We start from the raw sequence: 25502 nt of genomic DNA, 5'->3' as shown, positions 1-25502 counted from the left end.
CTCTCTTTCTCTCTCGCTCCAACTTTCTCTTTCACTGCTTTCTCTGTCACCAGTCTTTAATGGCCAAGCTTTCTAGTATGAAAATCAAGGTGGGTCAGATGCACTATGAGAAGCAGCGGATGGAGCACCAGTGCCAGACAACTAAGGTGTTGTACGGCTGTCTTTGCTTGCAGCCCGTATTCCCTGTCTGACTGTTTTATGGCCTTGCAGTGTTTGCTTCTGAGCATGTTTGCTGTGTTGTTCTCTCAAATGACAACTTTGTGCCCCCATGAGTCTTCAAGTCAAAACTTGTTGTCTATTAGATAAATCCGGTAAGTGTTATAGTTTTTCCCTGATTGTTATTCTGCATATCCAGAAGACAACAAAATCCCACCTGAGAGCTGTTACCAGCAGAAGTCCTTTTTGTCAGGTCCCCCCTCTGCTCCTGTTCCAGAAGCCAATACCTAGTTTTATAAAAGTTTTATAAAAATAGCTGTGGCAAAAGTTTGACAGGCGCCATGAGCACATCATGCCACCTGCTTTAGGATCATTAAAGAAGGTCTGGCGGACACTATTCATTCTCTCCCTCACTAGCTGGTTCCCTTGTTGTCCTGATGTGGGAATGATTCCAGAGAATTAAGTGGAGGGCCTTGTGGTTCAGCCAATGGTGATTTGTCATCTATTTGGCCTCATCCTTAGGCTGCACAATCTCCCTGCAAAAAGATTTTGCCACTTTATAAGCATTTTCCATATTTTCTTTGTTTAGCATTTCAGCCATCTAGGCGCAGCCTCTTATCTATAGTTGAGGGAAACCAGAGAAGGAAATCTTTTGCCTTTTCATCACTTTGCCAATTTTTGGATGTTGTTTTCTTTTCCCCGATCTTTCAGCTTTTCATTGTTCTTTTGCACTTTGGCATCACAATTTTCTCCCTGCATACTACTTTTATAAAAGTTTTCACAGTACATTACAAACCTTTTTTAAGACACCCTGAGGACCTTCTCATCTGGAAGTTTTTTTAAATATTTGACAAATTAATATTAAAATAAATTCAAAGAATCCTTTCAAGGTAGAAATATAGCAGAGGTCATTGCTGGCTTGTTTTTTAGTGGTTTGATCTTTGCTTTGCTGCCTAGTAAGGTTCTCCTCTAGTTGGAAGCTCTGTTTTACAATCCGCATGCTTATTACCAAGTTACAAGGCAAGGATCAACATGACAGCTGTGAAGCATACACCTTTAAAACAAGCCAGCATGGGTCGCATAATAATATATTTTCTTTCCTTGCTGATTGTTCCTTTGATCAGTGGAATCAATTTCAAAGCTCATCTATGAACTGGTTGTATCCTAAATGACTGCATGGTAAATAAGTGTTTTGTTTTTTTGTTCACGTCAATATAAACCTTAATTACATTTGCTCTTTGCCTTATAAATATTTGTCTGGTTCGTCTAAAAAATAAAATACTGTTTTAACCCTTTTTTCCCCTTTGTTGTATCCTAGTATTTCAGTACTGCTGCCTCTCTCCACATCCTCTGACCTTTCTCAGCCACTTCCTCTCTGGATTAACTCACTTGAGCATGAGTTTCATATTATTGCTGTGAACCAGCTTTAAATTATTGACACTGGTGGCCCAAACCTGTGTAATGTCTCCGCCAGGAGTGCAAGGTGTGACAACATAAGACCACATTTGGAAGACAGTTGTCACCCTGTAACGGGAAGTGTCTGAACAAGGACTTTTATGTGAGGATCTCCAGGTTTTTGTCCTGGCACCCTTATGGTTATTGATTTTTGTGGTTTGCTTATTTGCTGTTTGTGATTTCTTTTTTGTTGTTGTATTTATGCGTACCTATCAGCATTCTAAGGTGCCAATTTAGATCTTGTGTTGTGGAAACTGATAACATGCATTGGCATACTATTCACTCTGAATGCCACCCAATGCATCAATATTGTACTGTGCAGCTTTGCATGAGTTATTGCGTTGGAAAAAAATAAAAGTGATTGTTCTTCTTTTCTTTTTTTCTTGAGTTCGTTGGCTGCCTATTTACTTTCGATGGGCTGTCCTAATGTAACTCATGACATAACGCTTGTTAATACACAACATAAATCTATACAGGACTACTGAAATCAGACTGACATTGTCTGGGATAAAAATACAATGCTCTTTTTGTGTAGGATGAGCTTGCAATGTTGAAGGAAGAGCTGGAGCTGAAGGAAGCGGACATTAGGAGGTTACAAGAGAATGTAAATGCCCCTCTGGGCACAGAGAGCAAAGGAACAGGTGACAGAGGTAAGGAACTTTAGATCTCTGCATGTCAAGTTTCCGGTGGATGGTGGGGCAACATTTGCACAAATGCAGAAAAATTCTGCCTCTCTATATGTAAGCTTAATGCCGCTGTAGTGTCACTTGATTAACAGCTCAGTATATATTGGACTGGGTGACATCACATGCAAAATGATGGCACTTAGCAGCATTCTCTGGGCATTTAGATATCTGCAAAGGAAGCCGTTTACTGCTGCACAACCTGCATAAAATACAGGGCCTCTTTAACAACTCTGAGTGGAGCTGAAAACCTCAGTAACCTGAGTAGATATGATTAATTGCTGTACATTATTCCAGTTGCTGCAGTTCCATAAGTCATGTTGTATAACATTGATATCTCATATCACCTGCATTTCAAAAATCCTAATTTTGTGCTTTGGAACATATGACCTGCAGGAGACCCCCGGTGCTGGTATATAAGTAAACACGGCCTGTTTACCCTGGACTGGCTCCCCCGTGACTCCAGGCCAAGCATCACATGAATGGCTTTATATACATGTTAGAGGACAATGGGCCGCGTTTATGTGTGGCCGCCACTGGAGTCTGCCTGTCTCTACGTCTGTCAGCTCAAAACAATATAGAGACCTGGAAACCCATACAGGAGTGTGATTATAAAATGTGTTTTCTTTGGCAAACAAGAAAAAAAAAAACATAATCCTAAGCTCAAGCTAAATTAAATAGGAAAATTGTGATGAATAAAAACGCTTTCATCCTGGAACAGAATTCTGCTTTATAAACCCCCTTAGCAGTCTGATTCTGTCCAAATTTCAGTGCAAAATTGATACCAATTTTTTGCATGGAAATTTTACATTGTAGGCTATAATTCTTAGTAATAAACTTTAAATATTATAAATAATAATAATAAACTTAAAAAAAAAAATAACACACACAAAAAAATAAAATAAAAAATCTAGTTTAACATGTAATATAACTGTACAGCAGCATATAATATATATATATTATGTGAATATTTCTTTGTTTTGGACTCAGTACAGCCATTTTGTAATGAATCCAATACAAAATTATTTTGAATTTCCCGCCGCTAAGTCCCGGCCGCACCGACGTCACGGGAAACCCCGCAGATAATGGCTGTGCAGTTAGCGGCTGGAGATCGGAGGAGGCAGACACGTCCCCAGGACCTGCGGGGACCAGCAGGACGACGGGGGACAGCGACAGAGACAGGTGAGTGTGTTTTTTTTTTAAGGGTAAAATTAACCCCGGGTGGAACCCCGAATTACCCCTTTTGCCATTTAAATTCACCCCGAGTCACACTGGGGATTACCGCTTAGGAGGTAAAGCATAATGCTCTAAAGATCAACATGACGTTAATGCATATCCAAACCCCAGAACACAAGTTTAATATGCTACAGATTACCAGAATTTAGACAGAAAAAAATAATTTTTTTGGAAAGAAATGGTTCCATTCCCAATAAATTGTTCCATGTCCTCTGAATAAAGTAATTGAATGTAGGCACAGCCATAGAGAATAGGAACTAATCAGCTCATATTATCTTGGGCAGGAAAACCAGGGTATTTTTCTTCCTACTTATCAATTTACTTTGATAATCAGAACAGATAGAGTTTCAATCTGCTTTAGTGCTTTAAAGGGTCAGTACACAAAGAGCTGCTATTTCTGTGTTGTATGCAGTAAAGTTAGTGTATCTGCAAAGAGATACCCATTGATCCCACCAGAAATTGAATGAACTGGTAACTTCCTGATTAAGCTGACACCATTGTGCCTTAAAGGATGTCCATCGGGAAATAAGACTTGCTACATCCAATGCACACCCGGTAATGGAGAGGAACCTGTTCAATTGTGTTAGGCTTGGGGGAGGGCTGGAGTTCTGCTTTAAGTAATTACTGAAAGAACAAGCCCATAGCAGAATTGTAGGAATTTCTCTGATTAGTAGTAGCATACATGTATAAAGATTGAACTAGTTAATCTGCATGGTACTGGCAACTAGAATTTAAATTGTTACATTTTTCTGCACAGATGAAACCTTAAAAAAGACCCTGAGGGAGAAAAGTAAGAAGTTTGTGCAACTTTCTCAACTAATAGTGATTCACAACTTTACACTGGCCCTTTGCATGCTGTCCTTCCATTTTCATTCTTTTTAAAGAAACGTGAGACAGGATTGGGAAGACATCTGCATTGCATGCCGCTAAGTGAACATAGGCACCATTCCTGATATACTGCTTAAAATGTCCTGGCAATCATATCTGTCAATACTTTTAGGAGATTGTGATCTGAACAAGGTTGCAGGTTCCGATATCGCCATGTATTTTCTAACTGCAACTTAACCAGTTAGACCAGTTAACTTAGCCAGGCTACTAGTATGTTTACAAAGCGGTAGCAAATGATTCCCTACAGGTTTACTTTTAATTTACCTTAGCTGATGTACATCTGCATCATTGAAGTTTATGCAGAGCATGCCTGTGAATATGCACTAGCTTTATATTTGTTCTAGCACTTTGCACCCTTAAGAATAAAAATATGACCTTTGTGTGGTAACTCCATACGGGCTGGATAAGGAGTTCTGGTCCAAGAAAAGCTTTCCTGCTGTCTGATGGGGCAGTGGTAGGGGTGGGCAGAGATACCTCCAGTTGATGTCTGAATACTCCTTATAGTCTAGTATAGGAAGTCAACCTAATCACTTACTCTCAGCTTCAGGAAAAGCAGTTAAAAGGTTATACATAGAAAGCTAAAGCTGAAATTATAAAGGGTCATGCACCTTGGGTTCTCATTTCGCTTAAAGGGGTTGTCTATGTTCCATATGCATAGTTTGAACCCCTTTGCTGCACTGACATAGAAGTTCTTTATTGCTTGCAGGTTTTGATTGTTTTGTAGTCTTATTGTGTTCTTCCTGTTTGTTTATAAAGAGTCTGCACTCGTTTGTCCTCCTCTTCCACGTTTGGTCAAATTGGTGATATCACTGTGTGAACTGTGCACCTAACTTATAAAATGTATCTGTAATAAGAAAATATCCCTCTCCAGTTGCCATGTTTCACCATAGGTTATATTGCTAGATGTTGGGCTAAGCTTGTTCCATATTTATGATGTGCTCTCTGTTCTATTAGATATGGAAGTGCAGAAAATGAAGAAAGCTGTGGAGTCACTGATGGCCGCCAATGAAGAGAAGGTAGGTACTTCTATTTTTTTTATTTAGATGACCTATACTTTACAGAGAACCAGGGACAACTTGGTATACATAAGCTGAATAGTGTCAGTGTAGCACTTCCAGGTAATACCTCCTGGAGACATCGCAGCCCCCTACCTAGCAATACCTTCAACTCCAGAAGGATGGAGCCGTCTTCGGTCAGGGTCATCATCTACTCCGTGGCCTAAAAGTCCAGCACAGAGATAACACATTTATGTAAATCCTGTTGTCTGCACCTCTTAGTTGTGAATATATACATATATATATATATATATATATATATATATATATATATATATATATAGTTTCATGCTGCTATGTGTACATAAGAGCTGGTAGGCAGTAAGTGGGATCAGTTGGTAACAGGATATTGTCTGTGAGACCGTTTGGACGAGGTGTTAGGCTATATATTGGAAGAAACTGTGCTGAAGTGTATATTTTCAGATCTGCTCAGTTGTCACTTGTTCTGTTTAATGTCGGGAGTATTGTGACTTCTCATGAGAAAACGTAGCAGTGTAAGTTCAGATGGCCAGATGATTTACTAAATATTCTTTATTTACAGGACAGGAAGATTGAGGAACTCAGACAATCTTTGAACAGATACAAGAAAGTCCAGGATATGGTGGTCATGGCACACGGTAAGAAAGGTATGTATGTGTTGTGTCACCTTTCATCGTAAAATACCCCACCAAAATTAGGGCGGAACCCCAGACAGATCTTAAAGACAGCAATGATGCCATGTTTTCATGAATACGTTGTTAAATATGCTTATTATAAATACAAGCATTATAAGTGGCAGAATTTGTCTTCTTGCAGTACATCACGGCAAATCTCAGACTGCAGTAGGGAGAAGCAGCAAGGAATAGGAGGTGGCAATCTGCTGCTTTTCTTTTCTCTGTCCAGTCACAGGCTCGGGGTGGGACAAGACCTGTAATTATACTTCACAGCAGAATAAAAGACAAATCTCTTTGGCCCTCTTCACACTGTTGTGGTGGGACGTTATTTTGTATGAATGTCTCCCCAACATCCTGGTACAGCGGGCTACAATGTACCCCAAGGCGCGTGCTATGTCTTGTGCCTGCATTTATATTGCTTTTGAGTTGCTGTGCCTGGAAAAGCCAAACTTACCTGTGCAGGAAGTCCAAACTAGGTTCTTTTATAGTGCCTGTAATTTCTTTTCTGTTCTGTCTTGTTCCATACAACGTCACATGACACTAAACGATCTAATTATTTTAATTTGTCCACCTTTAGTAGTGAAGGATGTGGAAAGTGATGATTCAGTGATATCCGGTTCCAATTCTCTGGTGCTTGATTGCAATGTTTTAAGTGACACAGATAAGTCCCCGTCTCCTCCCCCTTTATCATTCACACCGAGCCCGGAAGAAGTACCTGCAAGCCCCAAGGTAATGCCTTCCCATCTTTCTTATGTTTATCAGTTTATCTGAATTGCATATAAACTGTATGTAAATGTAAAATATATGGTAAGTGTTTTATATTCATGTTTTCCCAAATTTAATCTCTTTAAAAATGCTGCAAGTATGAAAACACACAACTTGGACTGAGTAATGTCAGTCCTGCACTGTGTATTTTGATGGACAACTCAACTACTCCTAACATCCCTATTCTAGATCTCAACTAGAATCATCATTCTGTAACTGGGGTGACTTACTTAAATAACAGGTGGAGATCAATTGCCTTTTGTTTTAGTTGTTGTTTTAGTTTTTGTAGATGTTGGAGAATAAATATCTGGCCATTATTTGGAGCCACTGTGAAGGTGTCACACTTTCTCACTCACCCTGCTAAGCTCTTAACATCCTTTACATTATAGAGGGAACTGGGAACATGGCCAGGAACCATGGCAGGGAATAAATTTACTGGGGTGTTCCAGAATGGGGTCAGGAAGCCCAGAAAACCAGATTTCACATGAAACTGCAAAATCCCCTTTGGGTGTATTGACCCTGTTGGGATGCTTTGTGCTGCATGATTAAGTGTGAAATTGTATTTTTTTTTACTTTTGGATGCTAAGTTTTGGTATTGCCCTTATTTAATTTTTTAAAAAGATCTTTGGTGAAGTGTTTTTAAAATGTATTCTAATATTTTCCTTCCTACCGCTAGTCTTCTGTGGAAGTGCATACAAGTGTACTGCAAGTTTCCATCCCCTCATTTGCATCATCCACAGTTTTGCAGAAACAAGTCGATGCCACAAAAGCTGTTAAAAAGGAGGAACCCTCTGCACCAGAAACAAGGTAAATATTTTGTCCTCTTGTTGGGTAAAGATATTAAAGCAAAACTCTTATTTGTAAAATGTTTGCCCTATTTAAACTTTCTCAGCACTTAAAGCCCAACTTAACTTTGATTTTAAAATTGTTGAACACATTCCAGGTGCATCAAAACAAAGTTGTGGTGTTTGTTTTCTTTTTTGTAGAAAGCGGCCATGACCATAGAAAAGCTTGCACTGTGCCATCATGCTTTCTAAAGAAAACAAACTATAAAACTCTAAAGCTGCGTACACACGTCAGATTTTTCTCGCCCAATAATCGGCATCGGCCAGATATCGGGCGAGAATCTGGGGTGTGTACAGTCGGCGTCGTTCATCGTCCATGGATCCGTCCTGGCGGATCCACGAACGATGAACGATGACCGATCCTAATGAAAGGGAAGGGGAGAGCGTGCAGCAGGGTGCCGCTCCGTCGCTCTCCCCCTCCCCTCTCCATAGAGCATGAACGGTGCTGTATGTACAGCATCGTTCATGCATCGTGCAGTCTTTTCTCGTTGGAAAGGATCGTGAAAGATCCTTTCCAATGACAAAAATTGCACGTGTGTACGCAGCTTAAATCCTTTTTTTTTTTTTTGTTGCACCTTGAATGTATTTTGATGATTTAATTATAGTTTATTTAGGCCTTCAAATCCTCACAATACAACAGAACTTTGCGTCATGATGTGCTGACATAAGTTGGAGTTTATTAGAAATTATTGAGATGTCCTCTAAAGCGCACATGTGACACTTTTTTTTACTTTTTTTAATAGGATATCAGAAAAAGGTAAAAGTGTCAAAATATATCTATATTGATATATTATATAAATAAAAATTGTATATGTATCTCTTTTAATAACATTTATCATTTCCATTTACTGCTTTACATTTCATTGCGCTGTTCATGTTACAAATATATTATTCCCTATGCCTCAGCATATGTCTAAAAAGAATAACTATTAAGGAATATTCTTCCTACAGTGATTTTCTAATACCGTTTACTCGCCTGGTTGCACCCATCTGCCACCTCGGCTCAGGAAAAGCCTCCTATGTTTGATTGAAGAGTTTTGTTGATTCTCTGTGACTGTGGATCACAGGTTAACCAGGCATGACTAAGGGGTCAGAAAAGCTGCTAATCCCAAATAGAGACATTGTGAACATCACTCTGTTTATTAGCACACTTGGCTCTGACCATGTTTAAAGGGACTCTGTGCTTTACTTATTCATTAGAGGGCAAGGGGCATATACGTACATTGCAAGCCCTAGCCTACCACTTTGTTCTTCCTCCATATCTAGAAAAACAAACCATACTTCCGGCTATATAGTTGGTGCTTCAGAAAAGTGAGCATCACTATTCAAACTTTCCTGATTTTTTTTTCTGGTAGCAATGCGTTTTGCTGTTTGTCTCAGTGTAGTAGAATATAGTGATGTATCATCCCTGGCTACAAACTGTGGCAGGGGTGTGTATTACAACACTAAAAAAACACTAAAAAAAATTTGGCAGATAAAAACATTTTCATATATATATCTGTATGTTTCCTTATATATGTGTCAATTTGAGTTATGCTTTAACCAATTGAATCTTGTTTTTCAGTGAGGTGAAGATCAGCAGTTTATCAACTGAAGAAAAATCAGAAGAGAAGCCTGTGTAAGTATCATCTGTTCCTGCTTTTGTTCCAAAACACACACATGTACTACTCAGAACAACTGGAGGAACTGTTGTACAACATGAACCTATTGCAATGCTAAAGAAGCCAAAACCTTAAAGAAGATATATTAAATGTAAATATAGGCTTCATAAATAAATAGAAATGGAAGGGCTGAAATATTTTATTTACTTACCTTTCAATATTTACTCTGCTTTGGGTATCATCCAGTCCTGATCACATGATTTAAAACTTTGAACTTTGTCAAGTAAACTGCTGAATGATAAAACTTACCACATAGCCTCCCTTTTATTGGTAATACCGTATTTTAATGGCTAAGCTTTTGGTGAGTTATTTAATACTCCCAGTAATGTAGCCCCACTATTTAGCCATAGCTTGTGCCAAGGGATCCCAGAGCACCTGAGAAGGCAATAGGACCTGAGTTGTGCTGCAAATGGGGACTGGGTTGACCTGTTCACAAAGCCATGGAAAAAAAGGTCTGGGCTTGAAGTATAGAACATAGAGTAAGTAGGTGACTGCAAACACTTGATGAGCCATCATTTGACCCATCACAGTTGTGGCCCACACTACCGTGTTCTTTTATTCCTGACAGTCAAGAAGAAGTGTTTCTTTGGTAGCCTTTGCCCTATTCCAACAAATGGACTGAAATTGAGCAGCAATGGGAAGGATGGAAGGATGTGCCCTGTTTGTCTTTTCAAGGCTTCATTTTTAGACGTGTGCTGTTGGTGGATGTTAGGGAAGGATTTGTATAGATAAAACAAGGTTTTTAGTTCCCTCTTAAGAGGAAGAGCCTGTTTTTCCAAGGGAAGCTCATTTCCTGACTTTAGCAAGAAGGAATCTTACATACATGAAGACATTCATAAGATCTGATATCTGCTGGAGGTAGAGGGTGTTCCTCTATTAGAGGAGAGATAAGCACACAGCTGGTTCCCTCTGATATACCATTGTCATTGCTCCTTTAGAGGAAGGAATGGTGTGGAGCTTCAGCCTTACGCAAGAACATTCCTTCATTGTTACAGTAGATGGGTAGAGTATCTTTTATAAGCATATAGTCATTTTTTTTTTTTTACTGATATAAAGATATAACGATTTTTTTGCATTAGAGACGTTTTCCAGGGCTGTGCTGTGTAAATGAAATCCCATGACGGGATAGATAGGTATACAAATCTTTTACCTGGTGACCATATCTCCCATACATGTGTTTAATCTGAAGTGTTCAACTTTAAGTTTGTGACCATTGTAATTCTTGCTACTGGTGTGCAGAAACTTGTGTATGGTAAAGTGTATATAAAAAAAAAAACAATTCCAGGGGTCACTTGGAATGTCCGTTGAATATTACACTGTTATTTCCTTTTTAATTCTTTTCGATCCCCCTATCAGGAAACCAAGCATCCAAAAAACCCTAAAAAGGCACCCAAAAAAGTTGAGGAATGCCAGTCTAATGAGATTCTTGTGCCTTCCTACAGCGGCCAACTGGGTTCTGCAGTTTAGGTTTTCAGGTTAAATGTTGGGAAAGGGAAAGCTGATTCATATCCATTTCTTTTTCTCTTCTCTCCTTGCTAGCTAGTAATGTGGAGGACATCTCTGTATCCTTTACATACTAATCTACCAAATTCCACATAAACAGTTTATAACAATGTATTTTCTTTCATCACTTTGTCTCCATCAGAAACCATCATCTCCAGATTCCGGAAAATTTGATACCCTGCCACCAAGACCCCCTGGACATAGCACCGGAGGGGAAGAGGAGGTCTTTGGCACCCGTAAAGCCAGGTCGTCATTTGGCCGCGGGTTTTTCAAGCTGAAAGCCAACACCAAGAAGACTGCCAGCACTCCAAATCTAGGTAGACAACTGATTCTTTTTCCTTTAAAATCCTCAGTCCCAATGCCTAGAGTGTCTTTCAATGGCTGGGACTTGTACAGTTGTTGCAGTCGGATAGCTTACAAAACTAAAGCAATAAGTGAGCATAGTGACACACCACCTCGCCATCATCTGAGTTAGTTTCTGTACAAAATGGTAGTGTGATCCAAGCAGCAAATTGCCTGCGTACTAAAAATATTCGGTGATGTAACAGAATGTTTATATACTCTGACAGCAAGCCTATAATTACCCTTCAGAGCTGGTTCACCCTACAGACTCATCCAGTATAGGCATTATATGGACGTTATAGTGTTTTAATTTGTTACATATTGTTGTAGCGTAGGTATAGGCTATATTCATGCCTCTTTTTTTATATATAGCACATTTTTATGCATTACTACTCATCTCTGTAGAAGGACATTTTTGTGAACTTTTGTAAAGATGTAATACTTAGCAAAAACTGGTAGCACCCGGCCAGAAAAATGTATATTCTAATACTTACCCCTCCTGCCACCCGCATCACTGATAGTCAGCATCTGACTCTTCCCAGCTTGTTGTCTGTGTGGCCCCCATCTGCATTTTGTGGTTCCTTCTGCTGGTCTCTGCCATCACAGAGGGGCCTGGGGAAGAAACCACAGGAGGCAGAGGGGCTCACAGGTATCCAGAAATGTTAGTTTCATCTTTTTTTAGTCAGATTATCTTTTGCACACCACAAAGACGAGTAACGATCGAACTATTCTGGAGGCAGATCCTTCTGAAGCTTTTTTGAATTGGAATTATACTTACAGCTTTTTTGAAAAGTTATTATACTTACATGATAAATTTATTTAGTTGATTTATCCACATAATTAATATTATATTATTATTAATAATTCTAAGGAAATTCCAAAGGTTACACAGTGCATTTAGTTAGTAATTTCAGTATTAAATTATATGTTAATGGCATCCTACTTTGAACAAGAATTCTGCTATCCTAAAGCCCAATTGAACTTTCAGTTTAAATCTTCTAAATACATTCCTAGTCCTAAGTGGGAACACAGTGTAGCATAATGTGAAATGCTGAATTGTAAGATTTCAGTCTATGAGCAAATGTCACTATATGGTGCTGGCAGAGTATTGTGTGACTTGTAGTTCTTCCACATTTTGGGTTAGCTGGCTTTTTTGTTCACTTTCTGTTCTCCTTCTATGTTCCTTCATCGTTGTATTGCCCCACAGCCTTAAATTGAATTCAACTTGCTGGGCAGTTTGCATTAGGATTTATTATGGGCAGTACAAATAGTTGTAGATCTCCGCACCTTGATAGGTTGAGGGTCTTTTGTATGTGTCTGTGTCTCTTGCTCCCCCTGCTGTTCTCTTTCAGTATTTTTAAACATCTTTCTACAAACTCTCTTCCTCTGGGCTGCATACAATCTTGTGCACTTTATGGAATTCTGAAGATCGCAGCCGAAGTGTCAGCGCCCCCACTTTAGGTATAGTAAAAATGCATGTCTGCAAAACAAACAAAAAAAACCTCCGTGCTGTGTTCCCCTCATCCCCTAACTTTTAAGTTTTGCCGCCTAGCTAAACTCAAATAGAAAATCAAACTGTGGATAAAGTAAAAGATAAAGTTTAACCCCATTTTTTTATTACACCTTACACTTATCACTAATGTTTGCATTAGAAGCCTTTAGCTAATAATGGCATTATTAGAATCCAATACTCTTACACGCCTAGCTACCCATCTAATATAGTGCTATGTTGTGTTAATGTTTGAATTGTGTATCTGTAATATTTGCTGCATTAGGGCCGTGCACCTAAAACTGATGTTCCATTTTTTGTGAGGTTACCAGCTAGATACATTTTTGGCTCCTCTGATCTTTTGTAAAATGCAGCCATTGTTCTGCTCATCTGGTGAAGCCTCCACAGTTTAGAACCAACTAATAATTTGGAAGTCTGCCCGTTGAAGTATGACACACATTATGGTCTTGTTGGAGAGTGCTAAGATGCGCAATGGGAAGATTGCCATTGGAATAGACATATTGCCAGTGGACAGAACACATACATATAGCGCCAGCCTTATATACTATTAGGAATATACTAGAGTTTAACCCTAAAAATGCATTAGGTGTGTCTTTTTAGATTTCACTGAAAGTTTTTATTATATCATGTAATTCAAACCTCAGAGACCTGGAGCCTCAGTTTTTTATGGTGTTAGCCCTATATGAGATATTTGTGATTAGTTCTTGTGATATACCCTGACCTGTGTAAATGTCAGAGTTGTGTTTGGCTCAGATCTCTGCAATTTTATGTTTGTAGTGCTCAATCAACAGTGAAGGGTTACAAACTCCAAATATCAAAATATTTGCAGCTTCCATTGATCTGACATTGAAGTTAACTGCGATCTGATTAGTTACAAAGGCCATAGACAAATGTTGTTTGTTGGTGGCACCACAGAACAGGCCGAGAAATTTGGAGGGAATGGGGGCAATTGGTCAAAGGACTCATCAATGGCTTTTGTCACTCAAGATGGGACAAGGGTGTCTTCATGCACCTGTGTTCTCTCACCAAATAGGTTCAAGCAAGCCAAGGACATCATTTGATGGTGCGATCACGTCTCTGCATCTGGCCATCCTTTGGTGTCTCTGGTTAGATGTACAGGGGAACTTTATTTCTGTTTAGTTACTAGTGCTAACCTCAAATAGAGATGTAAAACTAACCTTTTTGCCTGTGAGTAGAAATGACTAAATTCATTTGCAAGATGTGATAAATTCAGCACATCTCATCTTTTTTTAAGGGATCACCAATTTTTGCTCAGTCTGCATCTGATTGTGAGATTTCATGATTCCAACGACCCCCATTCATGAATTCACAAACAGAATAGGCAAATTCACGATTTACTGATAAAGATGAAGATTACATGCTGCTTTTATCCATTTTCAAATCAATTCACTAGTCTCTAGCCATAGTAACCATTTCATTAGACTTAGAGTTGGGCAAAATCAGTCGGCTGCAGTCAAAGGTCATTGAACATCATCTTAAACTGGCAACTTGGGAAATGGGGAAAAAAGAGGGAGATCTTTGTCCTGTTGGTTGCTTGGCTTGCTGAATTTGTCCAGTGCTGATTTTGTCTTTACTTACTTTGATTTTGACTTAATGTTAATTTAATTTAGAGCTCAGCGAGAGAGATCTTTAATGGTTATCTTATCTAAGAAACACTTTTCCTTTCCAAGTGTCATATAACATAATGGTAGTGGTATAGTAGCAATATGCAAATGTTCAATGCTGTATATTCATCTAGAACACTCTCCTGGCTCTCTCCCTGACCTCTTTGTAATGTGTGATTTGTGGTGCTTTTAACTCACTGACTTACCAAGATGCAAAAAATAAAATGTTTCTTAAGCCTATGTTGTAAATGCTGCTGGCGAGGATCAAAATAATATCTCACAGCGGAGACAGAGAAGGGGTCTGCGGATGCCTTGGACCTGGCGGTTTCCCCCCCTCGTTCTCCAGATGCAGGAAGCATCCATAGCTCTCCATCTTCCCCAGATTCTAAAAAGAAACCACGAGGAATCAAAAAGCTGTTCGGGAGGTGAGTGGAGCTGTATTTTGCAGCAGCGTTCGTCATTTTCTTAAAGTGCCCACTTCCCAGATTCTTGCAATAAACGGATTGAATTAAAATGTAAGAATTGAATGTTCTATGTTGCTTTTTAGGCTAAAGAGAAGTCAATCTACTACTTTAAACCAAGATGATGACTTTCCAGAGGAGGAATTCAAGAGAGGAGGGACCAGGTCTACTGCTGGACCAAGACTGGGCTGGTCTAGAGATCTTGGTCATACACAGAGGTCTGTACAGAAACATATACAGTAATATAATCATAAAACCTTACCTGGACATTAAAGTCTTAGGAGATTACTTAGAGGATAGGGAAGTATTCACTCATGAGATTTTTTTATTTTTTATTTTAAAATGTAATTTGTGTTTAATGTGCCTAGTGCTGAAATCTTCACTTTGACTCGGGGGCCTAAGTCTGCATGCCTTATGCTGCTATTTAGGAGTAGTTCTGTTCTCCTACATTTTTACATGTTTTACAATGTGTAGACCAGAAGGGGTGAGAACAATTCACAGGGGGCAGCACACTTTAAAATATGCAGCAGCCAGGACAATGATGTGAAGATCTTGCGGTTTAGTTTCCCAAAGGTAATTGACTGTAAAAAAGCTATACCTGCCAAAATGTTATAAATAAATTATGGCATTCACACAGTAATGGTCTTAGTACAATAATGCGCACTTTCCCCCATGATCTGAGCACTGTTCTTTAGTTGGTGGTGACATACTAATGTACGAAAAAGGCTGAACAGGTAAATCCTCATTCTTCCAGAAATAGACTCTCCTGCACTGTATGTGTCCCAGCTACATGACAAGCATGGCTATGAAGTGTTAGGAGAAGTTAGGTGTCTCAGAGCAGAGACCTACTTCCATCAATGCAATAAATTGTGATTGTAATAGTACGGAGCTGTAGTATGAACTGTAAGTTATTTTCTAACCCTGCAGTGATTTGGACACACCATTTGCAAAATGGACGAAGGAGCAGGTGTGCAGCTGGCTGAGGGACCAGGGCCTGGGAAGCTATGTGAACAGCTGCAAGCAATGGATTGTGTCTGGGCAAACACTACTGCATGCATCCCAGCAAGACCTGGAGAAGGTGAGGCCAACCTAATCTCTCTAGAATTAGTAATAGATCATTTCATGTAAATATACCATCTGGGACCTATCAGGAAAGCTACGTGTTGGCTACTGAACACATCTATTGAACCATTTCTAGCAGAAAATGTATTAAAGCTGAATGCTGGAAAATGTACCCTTGCCTTTGCAGTGAGTCCAGTAATAATTGCTTGTTTGTAGTAGATGATGAGGATGTAATTAGAATAAATCTTGCCTTCCTTCTGACTGATGCTCTGGTTTGTGGCAGGACCTTAGTTTCATCCCAATCAGTGCAAGGTTTGTAGACGTTTGCTCTAAAAAGGATTAGCAGTCAGACTAGTAGGGCAGCGAGGCTTCTGGCATGGCTGCAGTATGATCCAGACATTGGACTATATTTACATTAAATTATATGGTAGTATTAGATATAGGATGGCATTTTTCTTGTTTTAAATTGAATTTGTTTATTTTTTTGATGTGCATATCCCGACTTTGTGAAATTCTCTTTTTCTTTAAAAAATAAACTTGGGGTGTTCCTCCTCACAGCAATCTGTTTTATTTGATTTCTCCAACTGTTCAGAGCTGTTTTAGAGTACAGTTTTTTTATGAAACACTTAAACTCTACTGTGATAGTTTATATAAAAGAGTCTGCTTTAGTACTTGTTTTTATCCAATGGGGGGAAAAAAATGTAAAAATATATATATATATATATATATATATATATATATATAGTGTATTTCTGCAATACATTTACCATGTGTTATGCCTTCCAAGGAGTTTTTAACTTCCGCTAGTCTGCTGCAAATGCTGACTTTATTGTACTGAGCTCCTAAGCAGTATTGTCAGCTCTGCCTGAGTTTTCCTTTGCTGGTCTACAGGTAGAATGAATAAATATATAGTACATACAAATATATACATGTGCCCTTTTAGGTAAAGTAGTTTTTTGGTCTGTTTGTGAAGGTGGAAACTTGAAAACATTGATTATTTAATCCATGTTTCTGACACTTTTATGATTTACCTATTGCTTTCCTGGTGAGATGACCCATGTTCATCCTGTTGAGGTTCAGCCATGGGAAGTGTTTACTAAGGTGTTACTGTAACAAATAACCTAATCTTAGTGCAAATAGTGCTGCTTACCTTGGCAGGATACTTGTGAAAGGATTTTTCCGCCCACTAACACCCTTCCTGCTTTGTAGCCATGTCACCAAAAAATAGATTATTAAAGTTTCTTGTGCACTTTAGTATTCTTTCAGAAAATCATGACTTTACACCAGTGACCATGTCCAAGGTCCATATGCTGTGCTGGCTCATTCCAGCTATTAACTGAGTGGAAAAGAGTCCTTTTGTGAGAATGGCAGCTTTGAAAGCTCCTCGGCATAAAAAGTTTCCTGGGATCTTGCGGCAGGGAACCACGGAGGCTGACCAGTGGTGCACAGAACAGACATCTTTGGCATGTCATTACTCTGGACCACCATCCTGATAATGATGATAGACCATGCATACTCACTATGTGTTGGAACAGCAATTTGTATTCACCACTTGTCACCAGGGGGAACATGTGATAGGATCACAACTTATGAGCACATATGGGAAAAAGGGACATAACCTTCACTATGGTAGAATCACTAGGAATTGTTTTATAGGACATTGCAGACAATAAAAGGATGAAACATTTCTTTTGAAATAACATTATCGTGTGTAAGGTTTTATGTGTGTTTTTTTAGAGCTACTTTTATACCTTTTGTTTTCACAGTGACGTTTAGTGGGTAGGTGTCCATATATTTGCATCCAGTATCCATCATCTTTTTTTTCTCCCCAGGATGATTTGCTTTCTCTGAAAGTTGTCAGTGTCCTTCACCACCTCAGTATTAAACGTGCCATACAAGTTCTGCGGATCAACAGCTTCGATTCCAATTGCCTGCGTAGGAGACCTTCTGATGAGGTGGCTAAGACTTCAATATTTCTGAATCTGCCGATCTGTGACATTCTAAAATATTCCTAGAGTATTAGCCATAATATTTCCTGATGGCTTTAAAAACAAGCAATTGGTGCAATTTATCCTAAAAAATTCCAACTTTACATTCATGGATCATTTATATAGTTCTTGTCTTCAAATGTTTTATAAAGAGTACAAACTAATTCTAAAAAAAAAACCCTGCTGACTGGACAATGCATGAAACATAATGAATGTTCATAATATTAAACTGACAACACTGCACAATACAGAAAGCAAAGCTGTAGTGGCCCTGTACTTCTATCTCTACTTTGTGGTCCAAGAAACCAGCATCAACATTGTTAGGTACCAGTTGTTTTTTTTTTAGGAGGTAAACAGGCAACCTATAATACTTTTGTTCTATTTGTTGTAGAGTAACATTTCTCCCTCTGAGGTGGCCCAATGGACCAATCATCGAGTAATGGAGTGGCTGCGCTCTGTGGATTTGGCAGAATATGCTCCTAACTTGAGGGGTAGCGGGGTACATGGTGGTCTTATGGTAAGTACTGTTAATGATAACATTTCCTTCAGTCAAAGTAAAGAGCCAAATTCACTTTAAATGTATGTATAGCCATGCAATTTAGGTATTGGACCATAAACTTCCCATCACTTTCTGTCTTGGACAGTTTCACTCTTACACTCCAGGTTCTTAAATCCTGTTTAATACTTAAAGGAAAATCTAATTACATTTCTCAAAAGCTTTTCATCTATATTTTTTCCAGCCACATTGCGGTAAGCAATCAGACGAATTAGAAAATGTTTTTAGGGTTTCAATAGCAAATACATTTTTTTTGGATCTTATTTGGATTTTATTTTGTGTTTTGCAATGGAATCCAAGGCCATATTTTGTAATTATTAGTTTAATATTTGATGCATTTATGGTTTTCATTGAAAAATCCCAAACCTCAATTGTAAATAAATAAAGTGAAATAATTGGCCAATACCAGATGCTACAACTATGAGAACAACTAGAAATTGCAATCTAGAATTCAAAGAATAAGAGACAACTTTCTTTATAAACTAAAGAACAACTAAAAACTAGACCTACACTCGCCAAAGAATAAATGTGTTATATGCCAAACACATACGTGAAAATGGTGCCAGCTAAATATACGAATGAAAACTTTTCTAAACCACTCATTTTTTGTACGGTTTGTTTGGGGTCAAGGATTCCCAAAAATATCTAGAACATTTTCTAATAGTTATATCCAGAAATGGATTTCATTTTGCAAGGGGCCTCATGGTTGTTTTTGGCTAGTACGGTCTGGTTTTCAGTCATTACTTAATAAAGTACATTGTCTACTTTTTATATTCCATTGGATGCTAGATCTCCATTTCTTGTTGGCCTCATATTATGTATGAATGGGATCCATTATAATTGTTACAAATTATTAAATGTTTTTGTCTGTTTGTGTGATCTAACAAGAGCGTCTTTGTAGCATTTTTTTTTTTAATTAACATTTAGAGTGATCATATTTTTCTAGGTGCTCGAGCCTCGGTTTAACGTGGAGACAATGGCACAACTGCTGAACATCCCACCGAACAAGACTCTTCTACGGCGGCACCTGGCGACCCACTTTAATCTACTAGTGGGTCAGCCATCCCAGCTTCAGAAACAGGAAGCCCTGTCAGCCCCAGATTATGTGTTGTTGACAGCAACAGCAAAGGTCAAGGTGAGGAGCATTCAGAAGGCAGGAAACTTATTTAAAGGAAAACGCTAATTTTGTTTAAACCCTCCCCCTACTCTATTACATAGGCATACTACGTATATTCGAAATTATTATTTTCCTGCATTCTTCTGTTTTGAAAAAATATCACCAACACTCCCTGGTATGCATGCGTATCTCCCCATTAATAAACATACTGCTACATATCCCATAATCAATGCTCTCGGACTGTCCAAGGTGTGTGATACACATATGATAGTCTTTATATAACATTGCATACCGAGTCTGCTGTAACGTTAAACAGCAGGAATTTGCATAACCCACTTCAGTCTCCTCTCATTGCTATCAAGTTATCCATACAAAACAATGCTGTTTGTGTGTTTGAATCATACTCTGCCTGTCTGGACCATATTTGGGGGAAGAAATAATTTTTCTAAAGAAGTTTCCAAGGTACAAACTTTTTATTTTTATTATAAATCTACTAAAAGTTGAAACACTCCTGTGCAAGAAGCATAATATTTGCAGATAAAAATGCCATTTGAGATTTTGATTTGGGCCTTTAAAAACAGCTTGTATGGGTAATTTCTATATATATTTTTTTTTAAATTTGATTCCCTTTATATATACACAGCCGAAGAAACTGGCATTTAGCAACTTTGGAACATTACGGAAGAAGAAACAGGAGGAGAATGAGGAGTATGTGTGTCCCATGGAACTAGGGCAGTCTTCTGCCAACAGTATAATTAAACCTTTCCGGGCCGGCCTGGACCTCCGGATGCTGGATGACGAGGACCTGGACAGACTGGAACAGGTAAGCTTTATGTACTTTTAGTGTGACATTTCCTATCCAGTGAAGCAAGACTGTGAACTGTGTTGTCTAACATTCCTTGATGTAGTGTTGCCATTGCCATGAGCTGACCATTACATTTACTTTGAGATGTACAAATGCAGATTGATTGAACTGTTTTATTCTTTTACAGATGGAAGATTCAGAAGGCACTGTGAGGCAGATCGGTGCGTTTTCAGAAGGCATCAACAACCTGACAGTAAGTGTGCAAAAATTGTTGTAATTAAGATGTCATACTGATCTTTCTGATTAGACATGCAGCATAGGGTACGTGTAAAACTGGCCATACAGGTTACAATCTACAATCTTCTTTTAAACTACCAACAACAGGGGCCTGCCTGATAGGATATAAATGTAAACAGGCTGTTTATGTTGCAGAGTTTTCATACACCTTCCATTGCATGTAGTGTAATATATGCAAACCTTGTTGGGTACATCATCCATAAAGGAATAGTGAAATCCGTGCAATCTTTTTTTCCTGTAGATCAGTCTTCTCAGATTTTTTTTCAAGCTGTGTGGGAAGAAGCTGTAGGCGGGTGGTGGCTCCTGTATTGTGACCCAACTCTTTAGTAACCACAAAAAAATCAGCTGGGTGGTTACTAAAAAGTCCTGGGTGGTGCGCCTGGCTGTAAGGGGCTAGGGAGGGCACTGCTGTAGATGTTTACACTTTGACACCAACTGCTGCAAGCATTACCTGCCAATCTCACAATTTTTGCTTCAAATGGTCAGCTATTGGGCCGAATTTCCTAGGCTGGCCAGTCCTGGGCAAATTCGCAATTGTTTAACATCCATGCCAATTGTAAAATATTTACTGTACAGTGGAATGATTGATTTAAAAAAAACCCTTGCCAGACAATCTCATCTTTCTGAGGGGCATTCTGACATAATGACCATCACACACATCTATAGCAAGGAACACACTGACCCCCCCCCCATTTTTATGGGGGTCCATCACTGAACCCCCAAGCTCTACCTGCATTCACATTGTTCTAATCATTGGTATCTAATCCAGAGCTTCTAATTCCCTGGACTAGAAGTAGTGGAAGGCATAGAGTTGTCTTTGTCTCTTTGTCACAGTTGTCTCTGTGTTTTTGTTTGTCATTTGAACATAAAACATGCCATGTCAATTTTGTGTAAAATTTGTACGTCCTCTTTATCTGCAGGCAGTGTATTCATGATCTAGAGTTTTCCTGTTTAAAAATGTTAAAAAAAGTCAATAATTTCATGGGGTGCACTGAATTTTTTTTCTATTACACAACTATACACCTTAGAACTCCAAGAACTGATGCATTTTGGAATGCAATACTTGATAATAAGGAACTTCACGCAGTCCAAAATGCATCAGTCCTGGATTATTACAAGAAGAAGCTTGTCCAACAAAGGTACCAGGAATGCACACGTGTAGCTGTGAAGACGCCAATTATACTAAAATGTACCAAACATCAATAAATTACCCCCTGCACCAATAAAAGTTACTAGTTAAATGTTAACCAAAAGAAGAGTAGGTGGGTGCTGGTCTTTAATGGGTACGCTGTTTTGTAACCTGTGTGTAAACAGCATAAAGAAGTGGTATACAGGTGTGGGGGTCTAGTCCATAAGACAAATACAGGTGCACAGGGCTGGTCTGGATGGGCACACAGGTGTATGTGTAGGAGGCGAATACATAAAAGATATGCAGTTGCACAGATTTGCTGTATAATGCATACACAGTTGTCAGAGGCTGATCCATTAGTGGTATAGAGATGGGGTGGGTGGTCCTTAAGTGGTATACAGGTACAGGGGGCTAGTCCATAGAAGGGGACAGAGGCACAGGGCTGTTCTGCAATAGGTTAACAGGTATGGGGGATGGCTGGTCTATAAGGGATATACAGGTGCGCAGGGCTGGATAGTAAATAGTATATAGGTGCAGGGAAGCTGGTCATTTAGTGACATATGTATGTGGGGTGGTTATACAGGTATGGGGGGGTTTGGGGGGTGTACAAGTGCTGAAAGCTGGACTGTATAAGGTATACAATGTGGGAGCTGTACATTTTGTATTGCATGTTACTCTCTGTGTTCACCACAATCTCCTTCTCTGCCCCCACAGCACATGCTGAAAGAAGACGAAATGTTCAGAGACTTTTCCGCCAGATCACCGAGCGCCAGTATTACAGATGATGACTCAAACGTGTGACAACCATACAGACACCTGTAACATTTTTTGTGTCAAAGTATAAATATATATTTTTTTTTTTCTTTGTTTTTTTGGATACTGAATTTACTACAGTGTTCAGGTGGAAGAAGTGGAGGAAATGTGCCTTTTATTTAACGTGGCAATAAAAATGAGCCTCACTAAAGTGTAGCTCTGATTCATATGATGTGATTATGGGATGATGTCATTGTATTATACACAAACCTGAAGCAGTACAAAAGTATTGAAGCTGTTGTGTCCTCCCGACCCATGTGTCTCAATCATTCTGTGCAGATGAGACACTCTGCCCTAAAGGGATTCTGCCATTTCGGGTGAGGGGAAGCAGAGTTGTTGCCCCCCATTTTTTTTTCAGTATTCTGGAGCAGGAAGATTGCCTTTCCTTTTTAACCTTTTTCATTTCTACCTTGGCATGGATGTTACAAGCTTCTTAGCTATTGTTACATGACTGAATAACATGTATAATCCTAATTTACGAAGATGACGCACTCAGCCTGCCATAGTAGGGGTGGGGTGGTCCTAAAGAGCCATGAATAGATTTTGGGGAATCTGCTTGCCTCCATATTGGGTAGATTAACCCTTTATTGTACAAATAATAAGTATTAGTTTTTCTTACCTTGTCATTTTTCCATAAAAAAGGTGTGAAATGGAGGGAGAATTCTAAATTTTTGGGATCCCCAAATAGTAGCAGTTCAGAGACTCCCATCTGTACCAATGGGTGCTGATTGTGTCTTCCAGTCTAGCACAATAATACCCTATCTGTAAGTGTCTATAGAATTATATTTAAAGGTTCCTTCCAACTAAAATTTTTGCCATGGGTGCCTTAAGTCACCTATTTAATTACCTATATTGCTTGATAACTCCAGTGACAAACTCTCCTTTCTCTTTCTGCAATTGCCAAAATTTAAAATAAAAAGAAAATCCAGAAGTCGCAGGAGGTGGGCGGAGCTGGGAATTTAAGCAGCAGGTGGGTGGAGATGGGAATCCAAGTAGCATGTGGGCGGAGCTGTGACCCTAAGCATTAGATGGGCGGGGCTTGAAATCTATACAGCAGGCAGGTGACTTACCAGCCACCTCAATTCTAAGTATCTATATTGAACTTTAACTGTATTTTTTGTAACATTTACTGATATTAAGAAGAAAAAATGTATTCCCTTCAAAGCAGCAATCACATTTTGTTTTCTATATGTGCCCCAACTTTTTTTCCTATATACACTGTTACTTTTATATAAAGTTTTCTATTTAATATACAAAAGAAAAAAGTTTATTGAAAAAAAATATTTTGTCTGTAGTTTATAGTTTTCTATGTGATTCCAGTTTACACCCCAGCTGGATTCTGGAATGGGCAGGGCTGAGCCTTTCAGTGGGTTTCCTTTTTACTGTCAGTGTTGTTTAATAAATAAATAAATAAATCCATTTTAATATCACTGCTGTTTTTAAAGCCACCCTGCTTCCTTCTGAATGTCTTGTCTCCTTCCGGCTAATATTTATGTTCTTTTATGTACGTTTTATTTATGACGCTGTGTTGACGCAAGCGTTGCAGATAACACAGCGGTGAATGGAGCTGGCGGGTGTACCGGGAGATTTTTTATATTATAAGGTGCTGGTTAGCTGGTAAGATATGCAACCAGCAGCTTCCATCCTTCCAGGAGTTATTGAATTGCAAATTCTAGTGCTAGGTCAGGTAATACTGGGAATTGTAGTTCCTTCACTTTTAGAGAGATTTAGGCTGCTTCCTCTCTCAAGTGGGCTTATTTACTAAAGCTGAACTCCAGACCAAAGGCATGAAAGGAGAAGCATCAGACTGAAGGGCTCATCTGTCATTCTTCTCTTTCCTCCTATCAATGTACACTTTGCACAGATCGGCTCTTTGTGTTGTTTCTCCTTTCCCCTATGTAAGCTCTGCTGTACATGGGATTGCTAATACCAAGTCATTTTCAGATACTTGCACGGCTTGTACCTGGAACAAATGCATTTCATTTACTGCAGGGCTGTATTTGTTTGTGTCTTTTATATCTGCCCAGAGTTCAGCTTTAAAGTGGGGTGAAGATCATTTACAATGTAGAGTTCCAAAATCACCGCAGCCAATTCTCAGTGTTTTGTGGAAGTGAATGCATTTTGCAGATTTCTCACTCGCTGAATAAGCTCTCTCCACTGTCTGGCATGGAACTTTAGCCATGTGATTGCTCATTGATATTTTTGCGCCAGTTTTAGGTTGTTGCGGTCCTGTGGATCGAGGTGCCGAAAGCCCTCCCAGAATTTGTGCCTTTTGGAAAGTTCCACTTTGTTGCAAGAGTTAATATAACACTATGACTTTGTTATAGAATATCCAGGAAATGGTCGTTGTGTCGGTCTATATATTTGATCTAATAAAGGCTTATGTTTAACTAGAAGACATTCTCTGGTTTGTGTGTTCTTTGTGTGGAGCAAAAATCCGGCTTTGCCACTTATCAGTGAAAAAAGTGTCCTCGATCAGCCGATCAGTGACATTGCTAAGGTGGAGATAATGTTATCAGATTGCTGATTTCCTCATTCTCCCCTAGCTATCAGACTGCAATGTTGTCACAAGTTGCAAGGGGGGAGGCTCATCTGTATAAGACATTTGGGAACACAGCCAAGAACTGCACATTCACCAGGATTTACATAAGTGTTCCATCTCTGAGCCGGCATCTCAGGTTAGGAAGTAGAAGGTAACTCCGGATGATGCCTGAACAAAGATGGTGCTAACCTGCAAAGAAAAGGCATTTGCAGGACTGTGATGTCAGGGAGAGGTATTAGTTATCTGGAAGTGTATACTTCATGTGTGCTTAGAGTTAAACCTTAAAGTGTACCTAAACTCCCCTTTTATTTAAAGTGACCAAATGCTCTGCGGGATTGAAGGTAAGTGTATTTTT

At 39.0% G+C, this 25502-nt stretch overlaps 1 protein-coding gene across 1 annotated transcript in view; it reads left to right on the top strand.

The window, feature by feature from the left end:
* PPFIBP1 (PPFIA binding protein 1) overlaps positions 1-25001 on the top strand; it is a 69594-nt gene extending 44593 nt beyond the window's left edge. The window contains exons 9-26 of the mRNA XM_072398949.1: positions 54-146; positions 2147-2261; positions 5373-5434; positions 6015-6099; positions 6704-6855; positions 7568-7698; positions 9301-9354; positions 10943-11217; positions 12671-12703; positions 14661-14802; positions 14925-15056; positions 15766-15916; positions 17733-17855; positions 18280-18405; positions 19391-19579; positions 20205-20384; positions 20554-20619; positions 22507-25001. Coding sequence (XP_072255050.1) covers positions 54-146; positions 2147-2261; positions 5373-5434; positions 6015-6099; positions 6704-6855; positions 7568-7698; positions 9301-9354; positions 10943-11217; positions 12671-12703; positions 14661-14802; positions 14925-15056; positions 15766-15916; positions 17733-17855; positions 18280-18405; positions 19391-19579; positions 20205-20384; positions 20554-20619; positions 22507-22593 — 2196 coding nt within the window. The 3' untranslated portion in view covers positions 22594-25001. The remainder of the gene's footprint in view (positions 1-53; positions 147-2146; positions 2262-5372; positions 5435-6014; positions 6100-6703; positions 6856-7567; positions 7699-9300; positions 9355-10942; positions 11218-12670; positions 12704-14660; positions 14803-14924; positions 15057-15765; positions 15917-17732; positions 17856-18279; positions 18406-19390; positions 19580-20204; positions 20385-20553; positions 20620-22506) is intronic.
* Positions 25002-25502: the final 501 nt, after the last annotated feature.

The sequence above is a fragment of the Pyxicephalus adspersus genome, chromosome 2 (genome assembly GCF_032062135.1).
Source record: "Pyxicephalus adspersus chromosome 2, UCB_Pads_2.0, whole genome shotgun sequence".
In the NCBI taxonomy this organism is placed as follows: domain Eukaryota; kingdom Metazoa; phylum Chordata; class Amphibia; order Anura; family Pyxicephalidae; genus Pyxicephalus; species Pyxicephalus adspersus.
This window is presented reverse-complemented; position numbering and strand designations above follow the sequence as displayed.